The sequence below is a fragment of the Apaloderma vittatum genome, unplaced genomic scaffold (assembly GCF_000703405.1).
Source record: "Apaloderma vittatum isolate BGI_N311 unplaced genomic scaffold, ASM70340v1 scaffold20579, whole genome shotgun sequence".
Taxonomy (NCBI): domain Eukaryota; kingdom Metazoa; phylum Chordata; class Aves; order Trogoniformes; family Trogonidae; genus Apaloderma; species Apaloderma vittatum.
In genome coordinates this window covers 1-21,044 of record NW_009737233.1, presented here as the reverse complement: position 1 = coordinate 21,044, position 21,044 = coordinate 1, and the positions used below count along the sequence as shown (strand labels likewise).

The 21,044-nt window shown below is 41.3% G+C and overlaps 1 protein-coding gene across 1 annotated transcript; it reads right to left on the bottom strand.

Moving 5' to 3' along the window:
• Window positions 1-1,630: 1,630 nt before the first annotated feature.
• SLC35F2 (solute carrier family 35, member F2) lies at window positions 1,631-15,113 on the bottom strand (the record flags this gene model as incomplete). Its single annotated transcript, XM_009877272.1, has 7 exons — window positions 1,631-1,937; window positions 5,601-5,755; window positions 6,413-6,465; window positions 7,237-7,393; window positions 8,934-9,093; window positions 14,259-14,386; window positions 14,938-15,113. Coding segments are annotated over 7 exons (1,048 nt in total), but the record flags the coding sequence as incomplete, so codon positions are not given.
• Between the last annotated feature and the right edge of the window lie 5,931 nt (window positions 15,114-21,044).

Here is a 21,044-nt window from a genome sequence, read left to right as displayed (position 1 = left end):
ATGGAGCACTACAACTTCATCCAGATGGCCCCTCTTAGGTATCTACTGCCATCATCCTTCCTTACACCACCTGGTCTTCAACTGCTTGTTCAGCTCTCAATGCACGTATGTCTATAGATGCACCAGTTCAGGATGCACCAGATTCAGGTGTATGACCTGACTCTTACTCCAGTGGTAAAGCACAAGATACTGGGGCCCAAATGCTTTTCATAAAATACCAGCACCTCTTCACCTCCTCATGCACGAAATACTCAGTGAAAAGGCATTGTTTGTTGCTACAGTATCTGCTGAACATTTGTTTTGCTACTGCTAAATAAAATAAGGTAAGATTTTTCCTGGATAATTTTGCTTAAATAAACTACACCAGAAGTACACAAAACCCATCTGTGCCATATGATTACCAGTATCTTCACAAAACAGCACATTTGCTTCTTATGGCAAAGCCCAGCCATAAAAAGAATCATTTGGTCAGTAAAATTAATTAATTAATGTAATTTTGAGGAATTCTAGCTTAAAAAAAAAAACAAACCAAACCAAGAGCCAACTCTTCAGCTGCTGAAAACTTTATTATTTTGTTACTTCACGCACCTGAGTTGTACAAAAGGATAAAGTAAAATCCCAGTATGTTTTTACTGATGTTAAAACTGCAGCCTCGTATTTTTTAATCATTTAGCGTAAATATGAAGAGGGAGAGGAAAACTGTCAATGAATCTCCTGAAAGCACTTAACCTTTCGGAGATTACATCATTATTGTTGCAATAAGTATTCACTAAAATGCTTCAGTTTAAGAATTTCCAGTTTTATTCAAATCTTTCTGCAGAAACATGTCCTGTTACTTCAGTTTTATTCAAATCTTTCTGCAGAAACATGTCTCATTTCAAGGAGCAATTCGGTGAGAAATGAACTTCAGTTCAAAGCCTTTTGCTGTCTCATCCAGATTAAAAAAAGCAAAACAAAACAAAAAATCGTTCTTACTGAACAGAGCAAGGGCCTGACTTTGTTTCCTCCACCTAGTGGGAATGCACCAAACAACAGGCCACAAACAACAGGCTCTCAGAGGAAAAAAAAAAAGAAGGGATTATAAAACCACACATAAAACTCAAAATAAAAATACTCATAGCAGCCCCAGCTGCGACAGGAAGTGCTGTAATATGAAGAGATGAACATTTGGGTGGAGTGTAAGAAGCAAATCCTCCAGGGGAGGAATGAAGTCCGTCAGGATGTGGAAGGCGTACGTACGTAATACAGCTTGCAGAACTAGATCGTGTGACAAGCTCAGTGGCTTTTGCAAGATGCTGTCTGAGGGTACGTGCCTCTGAGATGTGGGAATCATGAAGCCCTTGGATAGTATCTTGCAGATTTTGGTCCCTAATGCAATATAAAACATACACACTCCACTTAGTGATCTGGGAGCTTGCTTTGGCTTAGTTTTTCCCCCCAAGCACTTGCTGCTAAATTAATTAAGAATTTAAAAATAACAGTCTCTCACTTTCCAGAGACTCCACATAAATATCATTCTGTCTTCTTCTAAGGGCCAGATTTTCTGATTTACCAATCAATACAGCTTCACTGATTGAGGACCTGGCCTTAAAAGTCCCTCGAGTATATTGAAACCAGTGCAGCATGATGTATGCCTTGGCAGTAGAACAACTCTCCAAATTAACATTTTGCAGTAAAAAAAAAAAAAAAAAGCTTCATTCTGAAACGCTGCCATTTTTTTAATCAGTGCTGACCACCACAGTTTCTCCTGTTGTGAACTGTACAGTTATGGCCGGAGTTTCGCTGTCATTCTCCTCGAGCTTTAGTGCAGCATTGTCCAAGCCAGTGCTGCTGGGCTGTGGCAAGGCAGTGGGTTCTGCTGTCCGAGTTGGAGTGGAGCAATATAAGATGAATCCCACCATGATGATAACAAAGGACAGGATATAAAGACCTGAAAACTGGCAGACGAAAGAAAGAGATGCATTAAGTTGTGTCTGATGTAAAAACCATGTCAACACTGCCTTGTTTTGAGAATGTAAATGCTACCGTTCCTTTTTAAAATTACTTTAAAGAGAACTATTGCCACAATCTGTACTCAGGCCTGAAAAATCAAAATTCAACAGCTCCATTCACTGACAGATTCGAAGTGCTGGTTGGTTTTCTCTGCATCTCATCTCGTCTTCAACACCGTGGGACAGGTAGTTTCCTTAGGTCTACACACAAGAATCTTAAGAGAGAGAACTGTAAACACGGCGATATTGAAAGATAGCTGTTTACACACATGAATGCTGTAACGCTGTACCCCAAAGAGAATTTTGTTTTGGCACAGCCAAATATTTCGGGTCCTGGCAAGAGATGAATCTCCCCATCCTACTGCAAGTCACCAGAGCAGCTGGTTTTCCACACAGCTCTCTTAACCGTCTGCAGAACTAGATAAATGTTTCCACTGGAACAAAAGCAGTTTGTTCTCTACACCCAGGAAGTCCTTGAAGAGCGAGAGAGACTGAGGCTCCTTTTACAAGACAAGCATTTGTGCTCTGTTATGCACAGTGTGAGGTATGAGTATGAACTGCTGAGGTACACCAGGCATTTGATTCCCTATCGTTCACTTGTCTGTTAAAAGCCCAGTATTTGCCAAGATTCATCCAACTTGACAGAAAAATAAATCCTTCATAACACCAGATTCAACAATACAAAGTGTTCAAGTTACTCATAGCCAGGAACACCTCTTCAGTAGATTTGTTAAAATGCTCCATATTGCCTTTGCCAATTCACACTGATGAAACAGTAGGATGAAGGACATAGCACATCCAACATCCTGCTGCCAATAGCCCCTAACCTCCTTAGCTTCCTCCGACGTGCTTGGAAAATATGATCTAGATCAAGCAATAGAGCTGTGGGAAAAGAATGGTAGGACCTAGTCTGTGGAATCTGATCCAAGAGACAAGCATCTACAGTTAAGGCATTGTGATGCCTAGCTGGCAGTTACTTGGCTTGGAAACTCCTTCCCTGCAAAATGAAAAGCAGACTGAAATACAGTGGCCTTGTGATACATTGTCCTCTCTCCTCACCTTGCTGGCTGTCTTCCTGGAGGAGCTCAGACTCAAGCATTCACCCTGCACAGGAGGAAGCACCAAGCTCTGAAGATGTCCTCATGGAGCAGCACCCTTGGTTCTACCTCTGATTGACCCAATTCCATCAGATGGGAAGAGCCCGGGTCTGTATTAAGGCACAGGCACAACTTCTCTGGAGTGCAACCACAAGTGAATATATGTGCCTGTACACAAGGACACGCGCTGGCAGGTGAAGCTGGGCAGGCACAGGAACTGCCAGACCCCGTCTCACGGCAGTAGTGTCTCTGACTCTGCTCAGAATTAACTCCCCCGTGAGCAGATACACAGGTACCAAGCCAGGGTGCCAAAGCTGTTGCAGCGTAGCCGTGGTTTGAGGCCTGACCCTGTGTTTGCAGCTACTGACACACATGAACTTTAATCACGCCACTCCAACAAGTCTGGGCTCCTGTGCTCCTCTGTGTTGTTTTGTTGTTTTTTTTTAGTTTTTTTCTTTTGTTTTCAAGGATGTGGTCACTGGTCTTTTCTGGTTTTGTTTTCGCCTCAGACACTGATTTCAGTGGTGCATAGGCAGCTTATATCCCCATTCTCACAACCAAGTCTAAGGACTCCTTTAAGTGTTACTGGAGGACTATAACTCCATCTAGTGACTGTATGTGGAGCACACCCCCTTCCATAGGAGTTTATACAAGAAAGCCATTTGAAGATCTTTTTCAATGCCTCTTGAGGGATTACAGGTACCTATTGTAATTAGCTCATCAGAAGCAAGCACATCAAAGATTCATTATGGAGCAAAAGAAACAAAAACCAGGCACATAAAATTCACATTTCACCTTGAACTGACACACTTGGGGCGGAAAAGTTGCGTGCATTAGCAAAATACTGTGCACAAGTCAAAACCTCACGAATTCCTGGGGCCAATGGTCTCCGTCATGGCCACTGTACGTTTGTGCTGCTTCTGTTTCAGAGTAAGCTCAGATCACGGCAATGCAGAGCCCTCCACGGGCTCTGCAGCCCGGCCAAATCTTCAGCAGTTTGGTCTGAAATATCATCTGGTAATGTGGTATACAGAGTAACTTCTTGCATTTTTGTTTGTAGATTCCTGCGTCCAGGGTGCTTTTTAATCCAGGAAATGTCCTGCCTGGTTTCTTTGCCCCACAGGTAAAGAAATTATATGCTTAAATTGGCAGCAAGATCTTCTACTGCTAAGTGTTATGTTAAAACCATGTTAAAATAAGGCACTCTCAGTTCTTCATTCCTAAGTTGTCCCAGACCCTCTGATACTAAAGATGAGGCATTTTTATTGCTTCCCTCTTTGCTACTTCATTGTTTTTAACCACAGATGCAAGTTCCTATTTTAATAAATAATTATGAGATGATCTGCTCTCAGAAAAACCTCTCCCCAAAATAAGCTAAAAATTCTGAAAAAATAAAGTTTATTATATCTTTTCCAAAGGTCTTGATTAGTTCCTCCTTTTTACTGCTATGAATATAAATTTATAATCATTTCTTGAGCTGAGGTGTCTGGCTGCCAAGATACATGTTTGGAAGCAACTTAGATACAATTTTTTTAATTGTTAGAATGTAAGTATGGTTCGCTTCCTACATTCATTTTTAATGGATGCTTTGTAGCTTGGAGCAAGTTTTGGAACCCAAAACAGGGAGGAAAGTTGAGCTAAGAGACTCTTGAAAAGGAAAATCTAGCTGCTGTCAGGCCCTACCATTACCAGACCTCCATGCTGTAAAATAAATTTGCCTTCATTTTCAGAAACAAATCTGACCTAAAAGCTTCTGGCTCTCTATAATGCTAAAGAGAAAGCAACCACATGGAATAATACAAATTAAGTTCTTAAGGAAAGTTCACAAGCTTCTCACTGAGTCCTTCCAGTCACTGAGCGACTCAATTACTGCAATTGCTGTAATGAGCTAGGTTCCCACAAATTATTCTGGATGAAAAGTGCAGCACTATCATTTAGCTTGACTAGACACTACTAACAATAATTTAGGGCACAATAAAAGTAACTGCCTTTCAGAAAGCCTACAGAATAATATAGTTATCTGCATTTTTTTTCAGCTCCTTTGGTCTCTCTGTAGCAGCACTGACAGAGCTTGATTCTTATGCCAAGACACTGGTAACAAACAGATTCAATTTCTAAAAGAAAATAATAATTTTTAGAAATCAAGCCAAACTTTTTCTCCCTCAGAAACCAAATGCCCTTCAGGACAGGGAGATTCAAACCCTCTTTGGACCCTTGGAGAGATGAACTAATCAAATGTAAAGTTCCATGCAGGGCTTAGGGCAAGAACTCTATGATTTGAACACACTGGGGAAACTATTACTGTCTCTTAAAGTTTGAAAATCATTATCTGCCTAAGACGCAATGCTGTGTGATTAACTAAGTATGATTCCTCCTGACTGACATCTGCCAATGGCGAACGATACAAGCTGTAGAAATGTAGAACTGCAAGGAACTGTTCAGGAGATTTTGGATTCATAATTTTGGAGTCAAAATGTAACTGAAATTACGGTGAAAGAACGAGGGTACTTACCTTATAGAAAAAGAGGAAAAGCCCGAAGAACAGACTGTAGAGATCTGCAGTAAGAATACCCAGGTTGACTGAGGTTGCGCTGGTAACTTTAATCACTACTGGCATGAAGCTGTACAGCCCGAACATGCACAGGGCGAAGACTAGAAACAGTAATACTGTAAAACAAGACGACAATTTACATCTAAGGCACGGCACAATGACTTTAAAGAACACTGATATTCTTCAGATGCTTTAAAATGATGCGTATCTATCTTTTAGGATGAGATCTAAAAGATACAGGAATGTAAATTTAAGGCAAACATGGAAGAAATACTTATTTTCCAAAACTATCCTGTACTGCAAAAATTACTCTATCTATACTAGAAAGTTCTTGTTCATTCGTAGTTAAACTACGAGCTGACTGAAGAAATGAAGAGCCGCATTTCTTAATAACATACAACTCTGTTGAAGTTAAAATGTGTCCAAAAATTCATTTTTCCAGTATGTCCTTTAGGATGAACAACAGAAGAATGTTCTTGTGATGTTCCAACACCAAACATGTCTGTAACTAAACAGGTTTAATCTTCACTTATTTCAATTTATTTTGAAAAAAAGTATTTCATGTTATACGAGCTCAAAGGTTTTCCTGTTCAATCCGGGCAAGCCTCCTCTTTTTGATGAGCTGCAAAGTTTGTAGAAAATAAATTTGTGACAATACAGCAAATCCCACTCAACAACCAGAGAAAGAAAACGAACAGCCCAGCATGTGATCATAAATGATCATAATTTTCCAGTGTTCTGTAAAAACAGACATCATTTTGTCATACACATACCAATTTTCCAGTTCCATGGGATTCTCATTATCTCCTTGTGTTCCACAATGGCTCTAGAGTTAGAGACAAGATACAGTAAAAGAGGGGAAAAAAATCATATTCAAATAATTTAATTACCAAAATATATAAAAACACTGATTTATAATCCCTTAAATTTTTATTTGAAATTTTATTGAATGACACTAACTCTAACAAGCATGAAAAAAAGACTTGAAAAGTAAAGTGCCTGAAAGTCAAGAGTGCTTGTATTTAATTCTTATGCCTTCTTCCCAGGCTTTTTCATCCTTCAGAGATAGTTTTATCTGATATACCATTTGAGGAAATTATTAACTATAATGATGAGAAATGAGGAACATAAAATTCATTAGATAGACTTAAATGCATGTGGTCTGTTACTCTAACGTGGTTGCTTGAAAGAGTATACATGGCTTCATCTTAAACTGAAGAAGAGCTCCTGCTTAAACTGAAGAAGAGCTCTCTTCTCCACAGAGAAAATCCATTAAGAAATACATTCCTTTGAACAATTCTCAGCACACTGTCCTCATGGAGATCAACAAAATCAAAAATACAGTCAAGTACCATATGTGTTCAATTGCAGGATTTCAGCTTTAAAAGTGCTGTAATAAGATCAGTGCAAATAAAAAGGATGTAAAACAGACCCTGATCAGCAACCAAAATACAATTGAAGTGGCAGGACTCTCACATAGGCCAAATGCAGACGTAACAAAGAATTAATTTAATAACAACAACATCATTTCATGGTAGACAAGCAATCATCTGTAGAATATTCTTAATTAGTTTTAAAATAAATATTAGATCCTTACAGCTGTAGACCGCTGATAATAGTCCCAAACAAGCCCACCATTCCTAGAAACTCCACTCTGCTCAGATTTTTCACAATGTATTCCTCACTCACATTAGAAATGGCATACAAAGAAGCACCAAGAAGCACTAAGACATCTCCAATCACCACGTCACTACCTGTACAGAAATATTAATCCACAATAAGGGTAATGCTGCAAACACTTTGTAACTTTCCTGAAAAAGACAAGCAAATTTATCTCTAACATGTTCCTAGCGCCTTCCAGGGTACAAGGGGAAAGGAAACATCTTCAGTGTGTGCAGATGAGCGGCTTGGTTTCTGAGCACGGACAATTCTACTTCTGCTGACCTTGGGCACTGCAGGGACTTGAGAAAATTCCTGGATAGAGATGCTCTTTCCATCTTTCTGAATATTTCTCCCCTTTTTGCACTAAGGCCTCATTCAAGTTTTGCTCAAATCACTCTGTTGATTTCAGCGAGACCTGGAGTTAGCTTCAGGTTTATGACAGGCCTTAAGAGGGCACTGCAGATGGGTGATATCGTGTGTCCTGCTGCGTCTGATTTATTTATACTGTGCAAATGGGACTCCCTGTGATACAATCACTCATCAATAAATGCCATTATGCATCAGCTAAATAGCAAGAGGATCGCTGTTGTTTAAGTCCTCAAATTGATTTAAATTTTCCTTGCCTCAGCCAGCTGGCAACCACTAAGAAAATACATCTGAAATATGAGGGTAAGCAGTAGTGAGGATACCCAGGTCAGCGAATAAAGCACAACCCAAAGTCTCAGGGAAAGATGTTTTTTCTCCCACAGCATCAAGATACTTGTACCACGTAGCATTAAAGCTAAACCTCAGTTTGTCGTGATGTCTTACCTACAGTAATACCACCACACAGGCTTATCTCCATGCTGCCTGATGAAGGCAGTGCCCTGAAATTTACCTTGCCTCAGACCCTCTGGCTCTGAAAACTCAACATTCTTAGGATATAGGTTGATTTAGGCGTCTGTCAGAGAAAACGAGACCTGCCTTTATCAGTACCCAGATGGACTCTGGCTCCCAGAGCCCAGCCGCCCTCCCGGGGGTCCCAAGAATCGATCCCAGCATCCTGCCCATGTCAATTCTTGCTCTCCCATAGTCAGCCCCTGCTTTCCAGGCTGTGACCTGTGGGCTCATGGGGTATGCAGATCATTTTTGTTGGGTCTGCCAAAGACAGAGAAGTAAGCGGCTGTTGAGTAACTTTTGATTTGCTATTTGTGCTCATAGAAAAATGGAAATTGGAGAAGCCTAGCTGTCTGCAGGCTGATACCGTGCAAGCAAGACAAGGTTTGCACAGAGAGGCAGCATCTTTTATTAGACCAGCTTGCATGATTAGTAATAGTGAACAAGCTCTCAAGAATGAGGGCTTTCATCAGGTCTGATGAAGAGCCGCAAAATTTAACGTTAACATGAGCATTTCTCTTCTAAGGTGGAAGAAATAATCCAAACTTACAAGCAAATAAATTTCACAGCTCCTTACAAAATCAGTGGTTCCTCAGCCACTATCTTCTTGGACAAGAAATACCAATAGCAGAGTGTCTTCTCTTCTCTTTTACAATAAAAGTATATTCACTCTCTCTGCATTTTCTCCTTTACAAGTCAGCCCACCACGGGAACGATCTCTCCGCTCTTTCCCCACCGCAATAGAGGACTCCTTACCTTCACTGTCCTGCCTGCCTGCCAGAATGTCTGCACCCACCATTGTTCCTACACCCAGCAAACAGATGGCAACAGCGAGAAAATGGATCAGTCTGTATCTTGCACGGAGAACGAACCATGACAAAGCCATCAGCACAGGAATCCCAAAACAGTCCAGCAGCTGTGAGTACAGAGAAATGGCTGGAATTAGAAACCCATCCCAGATCTGGACTGTGTTGTCCCAAAAAAGAAATGTACAGGTTCTTACTTTCCATAACTATCAGATGTTAACGAAAGTCACTAACAGCATTTTGCAAGTGAAAGAGGAGCTGGGGTGGGGATCCACTCTCTCCCGGTAGGAAGGCACTGATCTAGAAACTCTTCTAGTGATGGATCTAATTAATTTTTGCAGCTTCACAAATGAATGCCAGGATGTTGCTCTAAACTCCCGTTGCACCCCATGATGTCAATACAGGGAGGTGGTTCATCAACACTTCCTTTTCTCCCCAGTTGGAAAAAGCTCATCTTTTCACTCCTTCTCAAATTTGTAATTAGACTTTAGGGCTCCATATACAAAAAGTAAAAATCTGGAACTATTGAAGGATACAAATAATCTGATTTTACACTGAAGGGACTAGGACTAGACCCTGCAGTTCTGGTTTTGATGGGGTTTTTACCCCCAGTTGGATCCTACTAAAAAAATAATAAAATTGTTATATGTGCTGGAATCTATGTGCAAAACCAGTAGAAGGAAGATAGGAAGGAATGAACAGGTTTCCTAAAGTCACCTTCCCAATATTCCAGATTCTCACAAAAGCATGTAGAGGCCACCAAGGCATTTTCATTACTCTGTCAGAGCTGACTGTCGGTTAATCAGAAGCAGGCAACCCTCTCTAATGCACCCACGCCCCAGCAGCAGAGACACACAAGGCAGCGGAGTTTCAAAGTACTTCATATGTGTTTGCAGACACTGCCCCAAGCAGACTGAGCAGCTATGGTTCAAGGATGTCTGAACTCCATGAGAAGGTGTGACACTGACTTCTCTTTCTTTTATTATCCCTTCTCTGTATATTCCTAAAGCCTACGCATCGTTATCTTGCTGTTAGATCTGCCCATCTTCCACCTGTTCTCCTTTATAACAGAAAATACTGCTAGCTATGTACTTAAAACAGAAAAATAAATACACTGCAGTATAAGATTGGCATAAAGTTCTAGAATAAGCAAATAATACCAAGAACATCAAGCCAGTTGTAACTGGTTTAATATTTAATTCAACAAAACAGACTTTGTCTCTGAATTTGTCTTGAGAAAAAAAAAAAAAAAGTTGCATTTTCTGACCTGTCTCAGCAGAGTGCCATGAAACTACATAATGGAACAGTCTACAGCAAAATACATAGTCAGCCTTCCAAAGATTGCTCACAAATTACTCTCAAATGCCATCCTTTAAAACTTGGCCTCTTCAAGTCCCTGCAAAGCATTAGGTCCAGGTCAATAGGACCAGGGCATGATCATTACAGCGACGACAAAAGCCCTTAGTCCCTAACATTCACTGCCAACCTCTGCCTGCCTAAGGGCACTGCTGCAGTCCTCTTCTGTGCCGCTTTCTGTTGGTTCAACCATCGTGCCCAAAGGTTTTAATCAAACTCATAAGACTTTTATGATACATCTGTTTTTACTTTTTCATAACTACACATATTAAAGTCTTACAAGCACAGCATTAAAGTGAATTATTACAGATTAAATCCTAACAGTGCCTCTAATCCTTCCATCTCTTTGTCTTCGCTCCTTGGATTGCTTTCAACTTGTTCAGTGTCTAAACTCTATTTGTAAAGTGCAAAAGCACTTGCCTAGGCTGTATTATGAGACATTAAAACCATACAAGTCCTAATGTGTGGTATCATGTATTTCAGTGCAACTTTGCTCTACTGAAAAATATCATGCTGTGAGTTTCTATCTAGTCGCAGGCCTTTGTCTCTACCTTACCTTTAGTCTAGTCTCAAGAAAAATCTTGTAGCATTTCCTCCAAATTTGACTGTTTTGACTAGTATCAAACAACAAGAAATATTACAAACATTTTCCTTATTAATGTTTACCCCCTGGTAGCAGGGGGTAAGCACTAATAAGTAGGGTTTCATTTCCCTGTTAACTGAGATATTACCACATAGCTTTCCCACCTCCTTGGAGGTTGGAACCCAAACAGAAAGACTAGAAGAAAAAAGTGGTTTTAAAAAAATAAAAATAAAATCTTCATTAGGATGCAATGAGTAGTACCCAATGAGCCAGAAGCTGCTTCAGTAATGCCAGATGGGGAATTGCTGCATCCAGACCAATAACATACTGAGGAGCTACAGCATTCTGGTTAGAGGACTTGCAGCCAGGGCACATGGGCACCAAATTATAAAGAACACATCCTGGTAATCTGTTCCAGGGGCTAATTACACTCAATTACAGACAGAAGAAATCTGATTTCCAACTACTGGATCTTGCCTTCCCTTAATCTAGTATTTTACAGAGCTCTTTGGTGGATCAAGATCAAAGAGGCACAGAGCAGATGTAGTATCTCAATGAATTGTGTCAATGGAACCATTTAAAAGAATAAAGTTTATTTATTCAGGTTTTATGACATTTACAGCAGTACTGCAGTACTATTTACAGCAGAGCCACAGCAAACTCTCAACTTATTCAATTCTAGCTTGTATTTTACGAGAGAAAAAACATGGTGATTTGATTTACAAATGTTTTGACTCAAGCCAGGCTTTGGCCACACTGTTTATAGGAGGTTTTAAAGGTAGAGCAAGTAAATTATTAAAAGATGTTTTAATACATGGTTAATAAATTATCATGGAGGTCATCGCTTTGCTTATAATTGCCAGCTGCAGACAGCTTAGTGAGCAAGAAAGCTCAACAGCTCACCCTGCTCACTTTCCACAAGGGTCCCTTAAGGGTAGCCTCCAGCTGAGCCCCAGGGGTTCATCCTTCTTTTTCTCCTGTTGAGGTTAACCCTCTTTCATCAGCTGATACTCTGTCAATAGCTGCCTGTAAAATGCCTCTACTCAAATTACCTGCAGAGCAAATGCTAATTGTGCTAACAACATGAAACCACAGCCCACGCTGCTTGTTTCTTACTATGAAATATGTGGCCAAACAGCAGCACAGTCCAGTCCTGCCACAAGACAGAAGAACACCGGCAGCAAGAATTCTCCCTCTCCTCAACCAAAGCTGAACAGGAAGAGTTCAGTTGTGGATCAAAGTCTTTTCCTTTATTTACGGAGAAATGAGAGTTGCCATCCCAACGTTATCGCCTTAAAAATCTCCCAAGGCCTTCCGTGCAACGCCGGTATTTGATAACTAAAGGAAAACGAGTTCTGCTTTTGTCTGCATGTGTGAGAAAATACACGGAAGTTCCCTGTTGAGCTGAGAAAACTGACCTTTGAAGATAAGTTTCACAGGGCTGAGCTGAAGCTCCAGCCAGCCAGCATTTTAATAGCGAGCACGCTGTATTTGGGAAGGTGCCACATACTCCTGTGTTGCTTTTATGCTCCCTGGGCTTCCACTCACAGGGCCATCAGGCTGGGTGCCCTGAACCACAGGTTCTGATGATGCTGCAGAACTGCTTGCTACCGACTGACAGCAAACGCCTTGTGCTAGAGCAAACCACAGGCTATTGCTTGTCCTGTAGCTCGTTTCTGACAGTGGTGAGAAACTGGTGACTTCAGACAACATGCAAGAAACCTTAATGCAATGTGTAGTTACAACAGAGTTCGCAATTACTGAACTGACACAAAGCAGCATCAGTCTGAATGTTACCACATGGGAAAAAGGTTCAGCGAACAAAAGGGTTTGGCAACTGGGCAAACTAACTATTATTTCTTAATTTCTATAAAAGAGATCATGGGAATAGCTTTACTACTTCTCAGAACTTGGATCAAAGTCCTGTTTTTTCCAGCTGTAAAGTATATGATCAAACAGTGCCTCAATTATCATCTTAACTTGATCTTGAGACTGGAACTCTGAGAGATTTGATTTCTTAGCCATTACTTGTAAGGAAATCAAAGGCCTAATGAGTGTGTTATGACACATTAAGTATGAAGTGGAAATGTGACAACAATAATCCAACAAGCACACTACTGGTCTTTGGTGAGCAAAGAAGTTACTGTGGTTCTCTAAAGGGAGCCCATACCACAGGAGTTTATTGCCCTTGCAGGTAATTCTTTTAAATATTAACCCTTATTATTGTGACCCTGTAAAACACTGACATCTAAACACTCCTTTTCAACTAACAGCATATGGTATGTTATTTTTTTATTAAAGTAAGTGGGGCCACGGCCCCAGCCACAGATCCACCACCAGTAAGAGCAGGCATAGACTGGCACAGCCCCACTCCTGCTCCCTCCTCACTTCTGCATCGTCCTGTCTCCTGTTCCACAGAAGCAGCTGTGGAGCCACACCATGAGCTGACCTGGGCCTGACGTGGCTCACCAACAGTCAAGCAAAAGGCAGGGGTTAGTCTGACTTTGCTCAGTGCCCTGAGACAGTTTGCTCATGGGATTTGGCTGTGCAAGCTCAGGAGGAGCATGCAGCTGGAGGCTGAAGGCACTAACTCTTCTAGCAGCTTATATCTGTGTAGGCTGGCAAAGAAAGCCCAGCCCCTCCTACTCATTGAGCTATTCCAGTTCAGTCCTCATGTGTTGCCAGATATAGTTGAGAGGTGGCATCCCTGGCGACATGGAGGCTGGATTAAATGATCTCTAAGGTCCCTTCCAGCATAGGCCATTCTATGATTCTATGAACACAAGACTTATTCTAGTGCAGCACTGCAGAGGATGTCTACTGTCACTTTATAAGCCTGGCAAGCTTCCTCCTGTCTCTTCCAAAAGCCATACATCTGGCCCCTTACTGCACAGCGAGCAACACCAGACAACCATCAGTATGTCCTCACCTGTGGGATTACATCTCACAACACCTTCCGCAGCTTCTAGGAGTAGCCAAGAGATCTCTCAGCAGCAAGAACCTGTGCTGAGCGAATGTTATCTAGTCATAAATCTTTTTCTGTGTCAGAAGGAAAACCTCAGTGGCCGTCAGCAAACTCTTAGTAGTGCTTTTTATCAGAATAATTAAAGTTCAACTCAAGAGCTGGCACTGGATAATACCAGCCAATTTTCTCTGCTTCCTGGAAATGTTATTCATGGTGCAGGATGCTCTTCCCTGTACTGCAGAGAGAAGATACATATTGGAAAGGTTTTTCAGGCTTAAGTAGCTCCCATGTCTGTCCTATAAATCTCAATTCAGAAACCAGTCTAAAACTATAATAAAAGCAACAGTTCAAAGAGAGACAACAGTCCTTACCTGCACACTTGTGAGGGTTGTGTATTGGTAGGCTTTTACAATCATATAATTGGCTTCAACATCAGCCAGTCCCAAAAAAACATACTTCCACCATCTCTGTTTCAAAATTTGCCAAAGACTGTCACTTCCTGTTTAGAAGAAAGCAGCAATCAATGTGTTTCTTTCCAACCAAATGTTGCACAGAAATCTTGTTTTTTAGAAGCATAAAAACACAAACGACACTGAGATTTTGATTTTGGTTGCCCCTGCTTAAGAGAGATACGATAACAGCAAAATGCAGCCTGGGAAGAGACAATGCAAATAGTGAAAAGCAGAGAAATTCTTGCACATGAGGGAAAAAAAAAGAATCACGAGATTAGAGTTGTTTAAACAACTAAATTAATGAGAACAGGAGGAATATTAAATAGCCTCTGGTAAAGAAGCTTGTTACAACAAAGCCTATCTTCCCTAACATAACAAAGAGCACATAATTTTAAACAGATACAAAATGAAGTCATATTTAATACACATTTAACTTGCAAAATTCATTTCCATGTGTTATTACAAAGCAGGAATTTCAGCAGAAACTTTTAACGACTAGGACAAGTATGGAGTTCTTTTGTTTCAAAATCTGAAAGCAAAATGCAACAGAGGAAAAAAAGATTATGAACCAGAATCTCCCATCCCATATTTCACATACCAGTCCTAAACGCCAGCATTGTTGTATAAACTAGAAGAAGCAAAGAATAGTTGATAAAACTTTGAAACATCGGAGTATTCACTTGGTATTGTTCTGCTAGGTACTGGCTTGTAACAGCAGTCCCACAGATAAACAAGGAGAGCATCTGGCCCAGAATTATCGTTTTCAAAATATGCCTGTGAATGTAAAACACAACACAGTAAGTGTAGAATTAAACATTCAAGTTTTTTTTTAAAAAAAAAGTCTTTGAAAGTGAGCTGAGACCCTAAGGTGAGCAGGGCTAAGGAAATACAAAAGCATTAAACACATAATCACAGAACAGCCCAGGTCAGAAGGACCTCAGAAGACCATCTGGTCCAACCTCTAATGGGACAAGGGGCCTGGATGCGACCTGTCCAGTCACATCTGGAAACCTCCAGCAGTGGGGACTCCACCACACTCCTGGGGAGGCCGCTCCAGTGATTGACTGCTCTCATTGTAAAAACTCTCTTACAGTAAGAATTGTTATAATTAATACTTATTGTGGGGTTTTTCTCTACTATTCTATCACGTCCTGTTGTTATTGAGGATGGAGTCAGGAATACATTTTGGCTGAAGATGATGTTGGTGTTTACAACTCCTTTTAAGTCCAACACACAGCTAGGGGAGGAAAAAAAAACACCCAAAACTCAGGCTCTTTTAGTAGCAACTCCTCACCTACTATAAAGGATTCCAGATGCTTCCAGACAAACAGGAGTATGCATAGCCTGCTGTGTACCTTTTGGATCGCTGTTTTTCCTGCCAGTAGAGTTATGCAGATTTGTACCACCCCAGTCTCTGCCTGTGTACTCACAACATACAGCAAGAGGGGCTCAGTGCTGTGCTGTCTGCACCGGTCTGCAAAGTTCACGTAATTTGTTTACTTTGAAAACTACTGACGAGAATTAGACTGTCTGCACAACTAATTAATTTGTTCCTACTCAAAAGTAATCGAGGATTTCTGGTAGGGCACCCCCCTGGACAGTGACACTGTTCTCCCTCACCAGGTGACTCCGGTGCAGTAAATACCAGCTCACCCACAGCTATGCTGTGCAATCCAGCTGCCAGGCAATGAGAAGGGTGTGTTCAGGAGTGCCAAAGCCAACTGCAATCACACAGCCAATCCTTCCTTCTGGAAGGGAGACATCTTCTTTGCACAGATCCTAATTCAGCTGCATGAATCTCATTTCAAATTCAACCTGACACCAAAGCTCTTCTGATTTCAAAAACGCTGCCAGGCACATATGTCTCTCCAAGTCCATTCTGATGAAACAGATAATCTCTGCAACGTCCAGCCATGCTGCACTTCCAAAAGACTCAAGTCCCACATTTTGCTACAGCTTGCCTTGCCAATTCCAGCAGTAGTGTATATCCACATTTTAAGTGTTCATATATGACACAATTTTGTAAGGTCCTATACAGCCTCACATGAATAACTTCTTTGCTTTCTGAAAGTATGAACATTCTTTGACTTGGGGATACCGGTAGACAAAAAGCTGAACAGGAGCCAGCAATGTATACTCACAACCCAGAAGGCCAACAGCATCCTGGGCTGCATCAGAAGCACGGCAAGTAGGTCGAGAGATGCGATTCTGCCCCTTTGCTCTGCTCTGGTGAGATCCCACCTGCAGTGCTGCATGCAGCAATGGAGTCCTCAACACAAGAAGGACGTGGACCTGTAGGAGGGGTGCCACAAAAATGATCAAAGGGCTGGAAGACCTCTGCTACGAGGATAGCCTGAGAGAGTTGGGTCTGTTCAGCCTGGAGAAGAGAAAGTTCCGGGGACACCTCACAGCGGCCCTCATAGGGGCTACAGGAAGCTGGAGAAGGACTATTCACAAGGGTGTGTAGCAACAGGATGAGGGGCAATGGTGTTAAACTAAAGCAGGGCAGATTTAGATTGGATGTGAGGAAGTTCTTTACTATGAGGATGGTGAAATGCTGACACAGGTTGCCCAGAGAGGTGGTGGAGGCCCCATCCCTGGAGACATTCAAGGTTAGGCTTGATGGGGCTCTGAGAAGTCTGATCTAGTTAAAGATGTCCCTGCTCACTGCAGGGAGGTGGGACTAGATGACCGTTAAAGGTCCCTTCCAGCCCAACCCATTTTGTGATTGTAATTTCTAGCATTTCAAATGCTGAAGTAAGCAACAGAGACCATGTTTCAGCTAGAAATTTATCATGGCCACATTGTAGCACAGCATTAACTGTAAACAGCATTATAAAATACATACATGTGGTTTTTATATGTATGTGTATTTGTATGCAAAAAAAACCTCAAACCAAAACCCACAACTTCAAAGCTACCTCACTTCCATCGCTTCCACTACATTTAATTTCTTTTTATTCTGGTCAAATATCTGATTGTATTATTTGGTGAAAAAGTCAACAATGACCACAACACATCCTGGCTAATTACAGAATTGTAGAATTATTGAGGCTGGAAAAGACCTTCAAGGTCATCAAGTCCAGCCTATGACCCAGCACCACCACATCGGCTAGAATTACTCCAACTGATGCAGGAATGTCTTTTTAAATTAATTCTTTAGATGAATCTAATCAGGTGCCATTAAAAGAACGTAACAAAAGTTAGCTAAAAGTTTGGGGATGAGACTACCTCTTCTCTCAAGCACACACAGACAATGATTCCAGCTTGCCCTTTGCCAGCCCTGTGAACTCTGGCTCCTTTGCAGGAGGTAAGACAAGAGAAGACCCACTGAAATTGCAAGGAAGAAATGATGTGGTGAACAATACGCAAGAAAATGTGGTTTCAGGCATTTAAAAACTCAAATATATACATACATACACTTATTATTCACATAAGGAGTTTCTTGCTCCAAACTAGTAGAAAATATTTCTTTTCTACCCTGAGTGCAGGAGGTACAGAGAAAGCCTTCAGCAATTTATTGGACCAAATTCACCTTGTGCTTGGACTAGCTGGGATGAGGGCATGGAAGTGGGGATTAAACCTGAGCAGAGATTTCACTGGACACCACTGCTGCAACTTTACCAGAGCACAGTCCACAAAAATGAACTGTGCTTGTCAACACGTTCCCAGGAGAGGTTCAAGCTGCCTCGGCTGCTCTCTTGGATGCAAACTCCCCCTGACCCATCTCTTCAGCAGTACCACAGAGACGGACAGAAGCACAGGCAATACAACCTTGCAAGCATCTGCCTTAACACTGACTTCTGTGCAGCGAGGTCTTAAACATTTTCCTCCAGGATATGACATGCAAGGAACAGCCTTCCTTCTCCTGAACTACAGCAGAGGCCTGGGCTCTACGTGCACAGTATTTTGGCAAACTGAATGGTGGCCAAGCTCCAGTGAGAGGGCAAAAGCAGGAAAAACCTGCTGCCATTCAAATCTGCTAACAATTGATCAGCTTCAACCATCATTTATTAAAAACAAGAAAGACCTGGTTGCCCTCTTGCAGTGAAATAACTCCACTAGGCTGATCGTCAGCTTTTCTAGTAACTAGGTTTTTTCAGTTTGAAGTAGGTAGGGAATTACATCTTTGCCTTTTTGCATATGGGAAGAGACACAGGACAGAGTCTATAGGACTGTTTGCCTGGTATTTACTGCATCAGCAATCATTGCTATTTAGTCAATGTACGTCTCAGCAGTCCTACAGTATTTACTGCTACAGATACCAAAGGCATCAGGTAAGGTAAGCAGGCTTCATCTTGCCTCATTCCCTTCTTTATTTTTCTCTATTTTAATTCATAGACTTTTTTTCTTCCCTGAACAGATTCAGAATGTGACATTACCCACTGTCAGCAGAAGGCTGCCCTCAGAGCACATCCTTTGTGATTCCCAAAACACCACATTTCTCTGCTGCGTGGAAAGTAGCAGTTTCTTGCCCTGAACCAACCGCCAACGGCAGGTGCAAGCCCAACCACCACCGGCAGGTGCAAGCCTCAGCAGGAACCGGCTATGGCTTCCCCTCATATCACTTGCCAAGGTGTCACAATTAATTTCTTCAAACTGCAAAGGCAATGCTGCGTTCCTGGCACGATGCACTGGGCTCCAGCAGCAAGGTGGTGGTTCAAACACAGTAAGATGGCCCTCCTTAAATGTGGGCTCAGGAGCCTTATTACTTCAATGCCCATTAAATTCCCACTGCAAATTACAAAAAAAAAACAACACACCAACTTTTGCCCCTCTGTAAAACTCAGAATTCGAAGTTTGCTCTCATTGGTTTCATCTCAAAAGACAATTCCTTTAAACAAAAATGCTTCAAAGATATTAGTTTCCATTCACTCCAGTACTGACATGAGTATCGACAACCACGATCATCTTATTAATAATTTATCAACATTTTTTTCAAATATATTAATTATTAAGTTTTCAGTGCCAGAACTTGATCCTCTGTGTTCTTTTTTTAAATGCATTGGTAAGAACTAAATCATTTTGGACTCTCGGATGACGCAAGGTAAGTGGTCTGAAATGATCTTTTAGTTTTATAGTTTGGGGTTTTGTTGTTGGAGCCCTTCAGCCACCATATCTTAGCTAGCTACACCTACGGCTATGAGCAAAACTAGGAGTCATTTTGGGATACTTTTTTTTTTTTTAGAACATGAAAGTTTGCCACAAATTAATCTGAAGTTAACGCTGAATAATGTGTAACTCTTGACACGATGAGAAAGTCAGGCTGGCCTTCTTTGGCACTATGTGAAATGTAGAAGAATACCACAAGATGCTTATACACAACCACAGTCCATATCTGAGTAAGTTAAAAAAAATCTAATAAGCCCATAGTTAATTTTATTTGCTATTAGTTTAATAAGCCCTATAATTTTAATGTGATTTTTTTTCATGAAAATAAATACAGCTTTTCAAAAACTAAATTTATTTATGCCACCAGTTAAACACTAACAGGCAAAGCTTGGCACCACTCTTCACATAGAGAGTTTACTTGCACTTGAGCTTCAACTACTGAATGCTTCCTGAATGGGGGTGGAGGGAGGAGGGAGACCATTTCATGTGAATAATCTCATATTTTCATGATAGTTAAAGGAAAATGCAGCTTCAGACTAAAGTCATATTCCAACACAATTAGCAGATAGCTCAGGACAGGGAAAAATATTTTCAGGTAACACTTTCAAAAGTTAGTGCTTCAGTGTTCTGCTTTGAAACTAAGGACAATTAACTTGTAAAAGGTAAGAAACAGGAAATAAAGACTTGTTTCAAGGATCATAAAGCAAACTTCCTACTGGTTTTACTAAAAAAATAATAATCTAGCTTATTACACACAAGTACTAAACCTTCCTATGACTCAGAAAGGCCTCTGACAAAACTGAAGTGGCTGGGCCTCCGACTACCTGGAGAAAGAAAAAAACGGGAATAAGAAAAATCAGTTCACTAGCTCAGACAACCCTTTGCAAAAATCAGTGAGAGCTCCTTGTTTTCTTTCAAGTACGATCAACAGATACACTTAGTGTTAGCCCTCTGGCAATATTTTGGCAAAACTACTAACCCAGGGTGAGACTGCAGAACAGTTCGAGTTCCCACCTCGTCTTTTGGGGCTGGAATAAAAAAAAGAGTAATGAAAAGAGAAAAAACTTATAGCCAGAAGAGGAAGGCAGCTATGCCCTCTGGAAGAAGACTGCACACACCTCCAGTCGCCAGACTCCAGCTTAGGAGCGCCAGGCTGGCAGGAGAGCCAGCACCTCCTGTCTGTCAGTCGAGGATCTCTGATGCAATAGTTATGAGAGGCTAAATCTAGAGCCCAAAAGTCTTTTAAACAGGGTTGGGTTTTTTTATTATTACACCCAGATGGAAACTGATGCTCTAAGTGAACGGTAGCTCTTGCAAGCTGGCAGTTGGAGGAGGCAGCTCTGCTCTCACGGAGGGAAAAAGGTGTTGGTCCTTCCGGACCCCTAAACCTCATCCGAGCTGTTCTGCTCTGCTACCTTCTCTGCCCCATGACCTGTTCCTCACAACTCTGCTGATAAGAGTACAGAACCGATAAAAAGTACAGACAAAAACAAGAAAACAAAAATATTAAGCCAGTACTACTAAGAACAAAAATCAATGCAGGTGTGTAGGTGAGGCTGCACTGTCACTTCAGCAAGACCCGATCCCTCACTC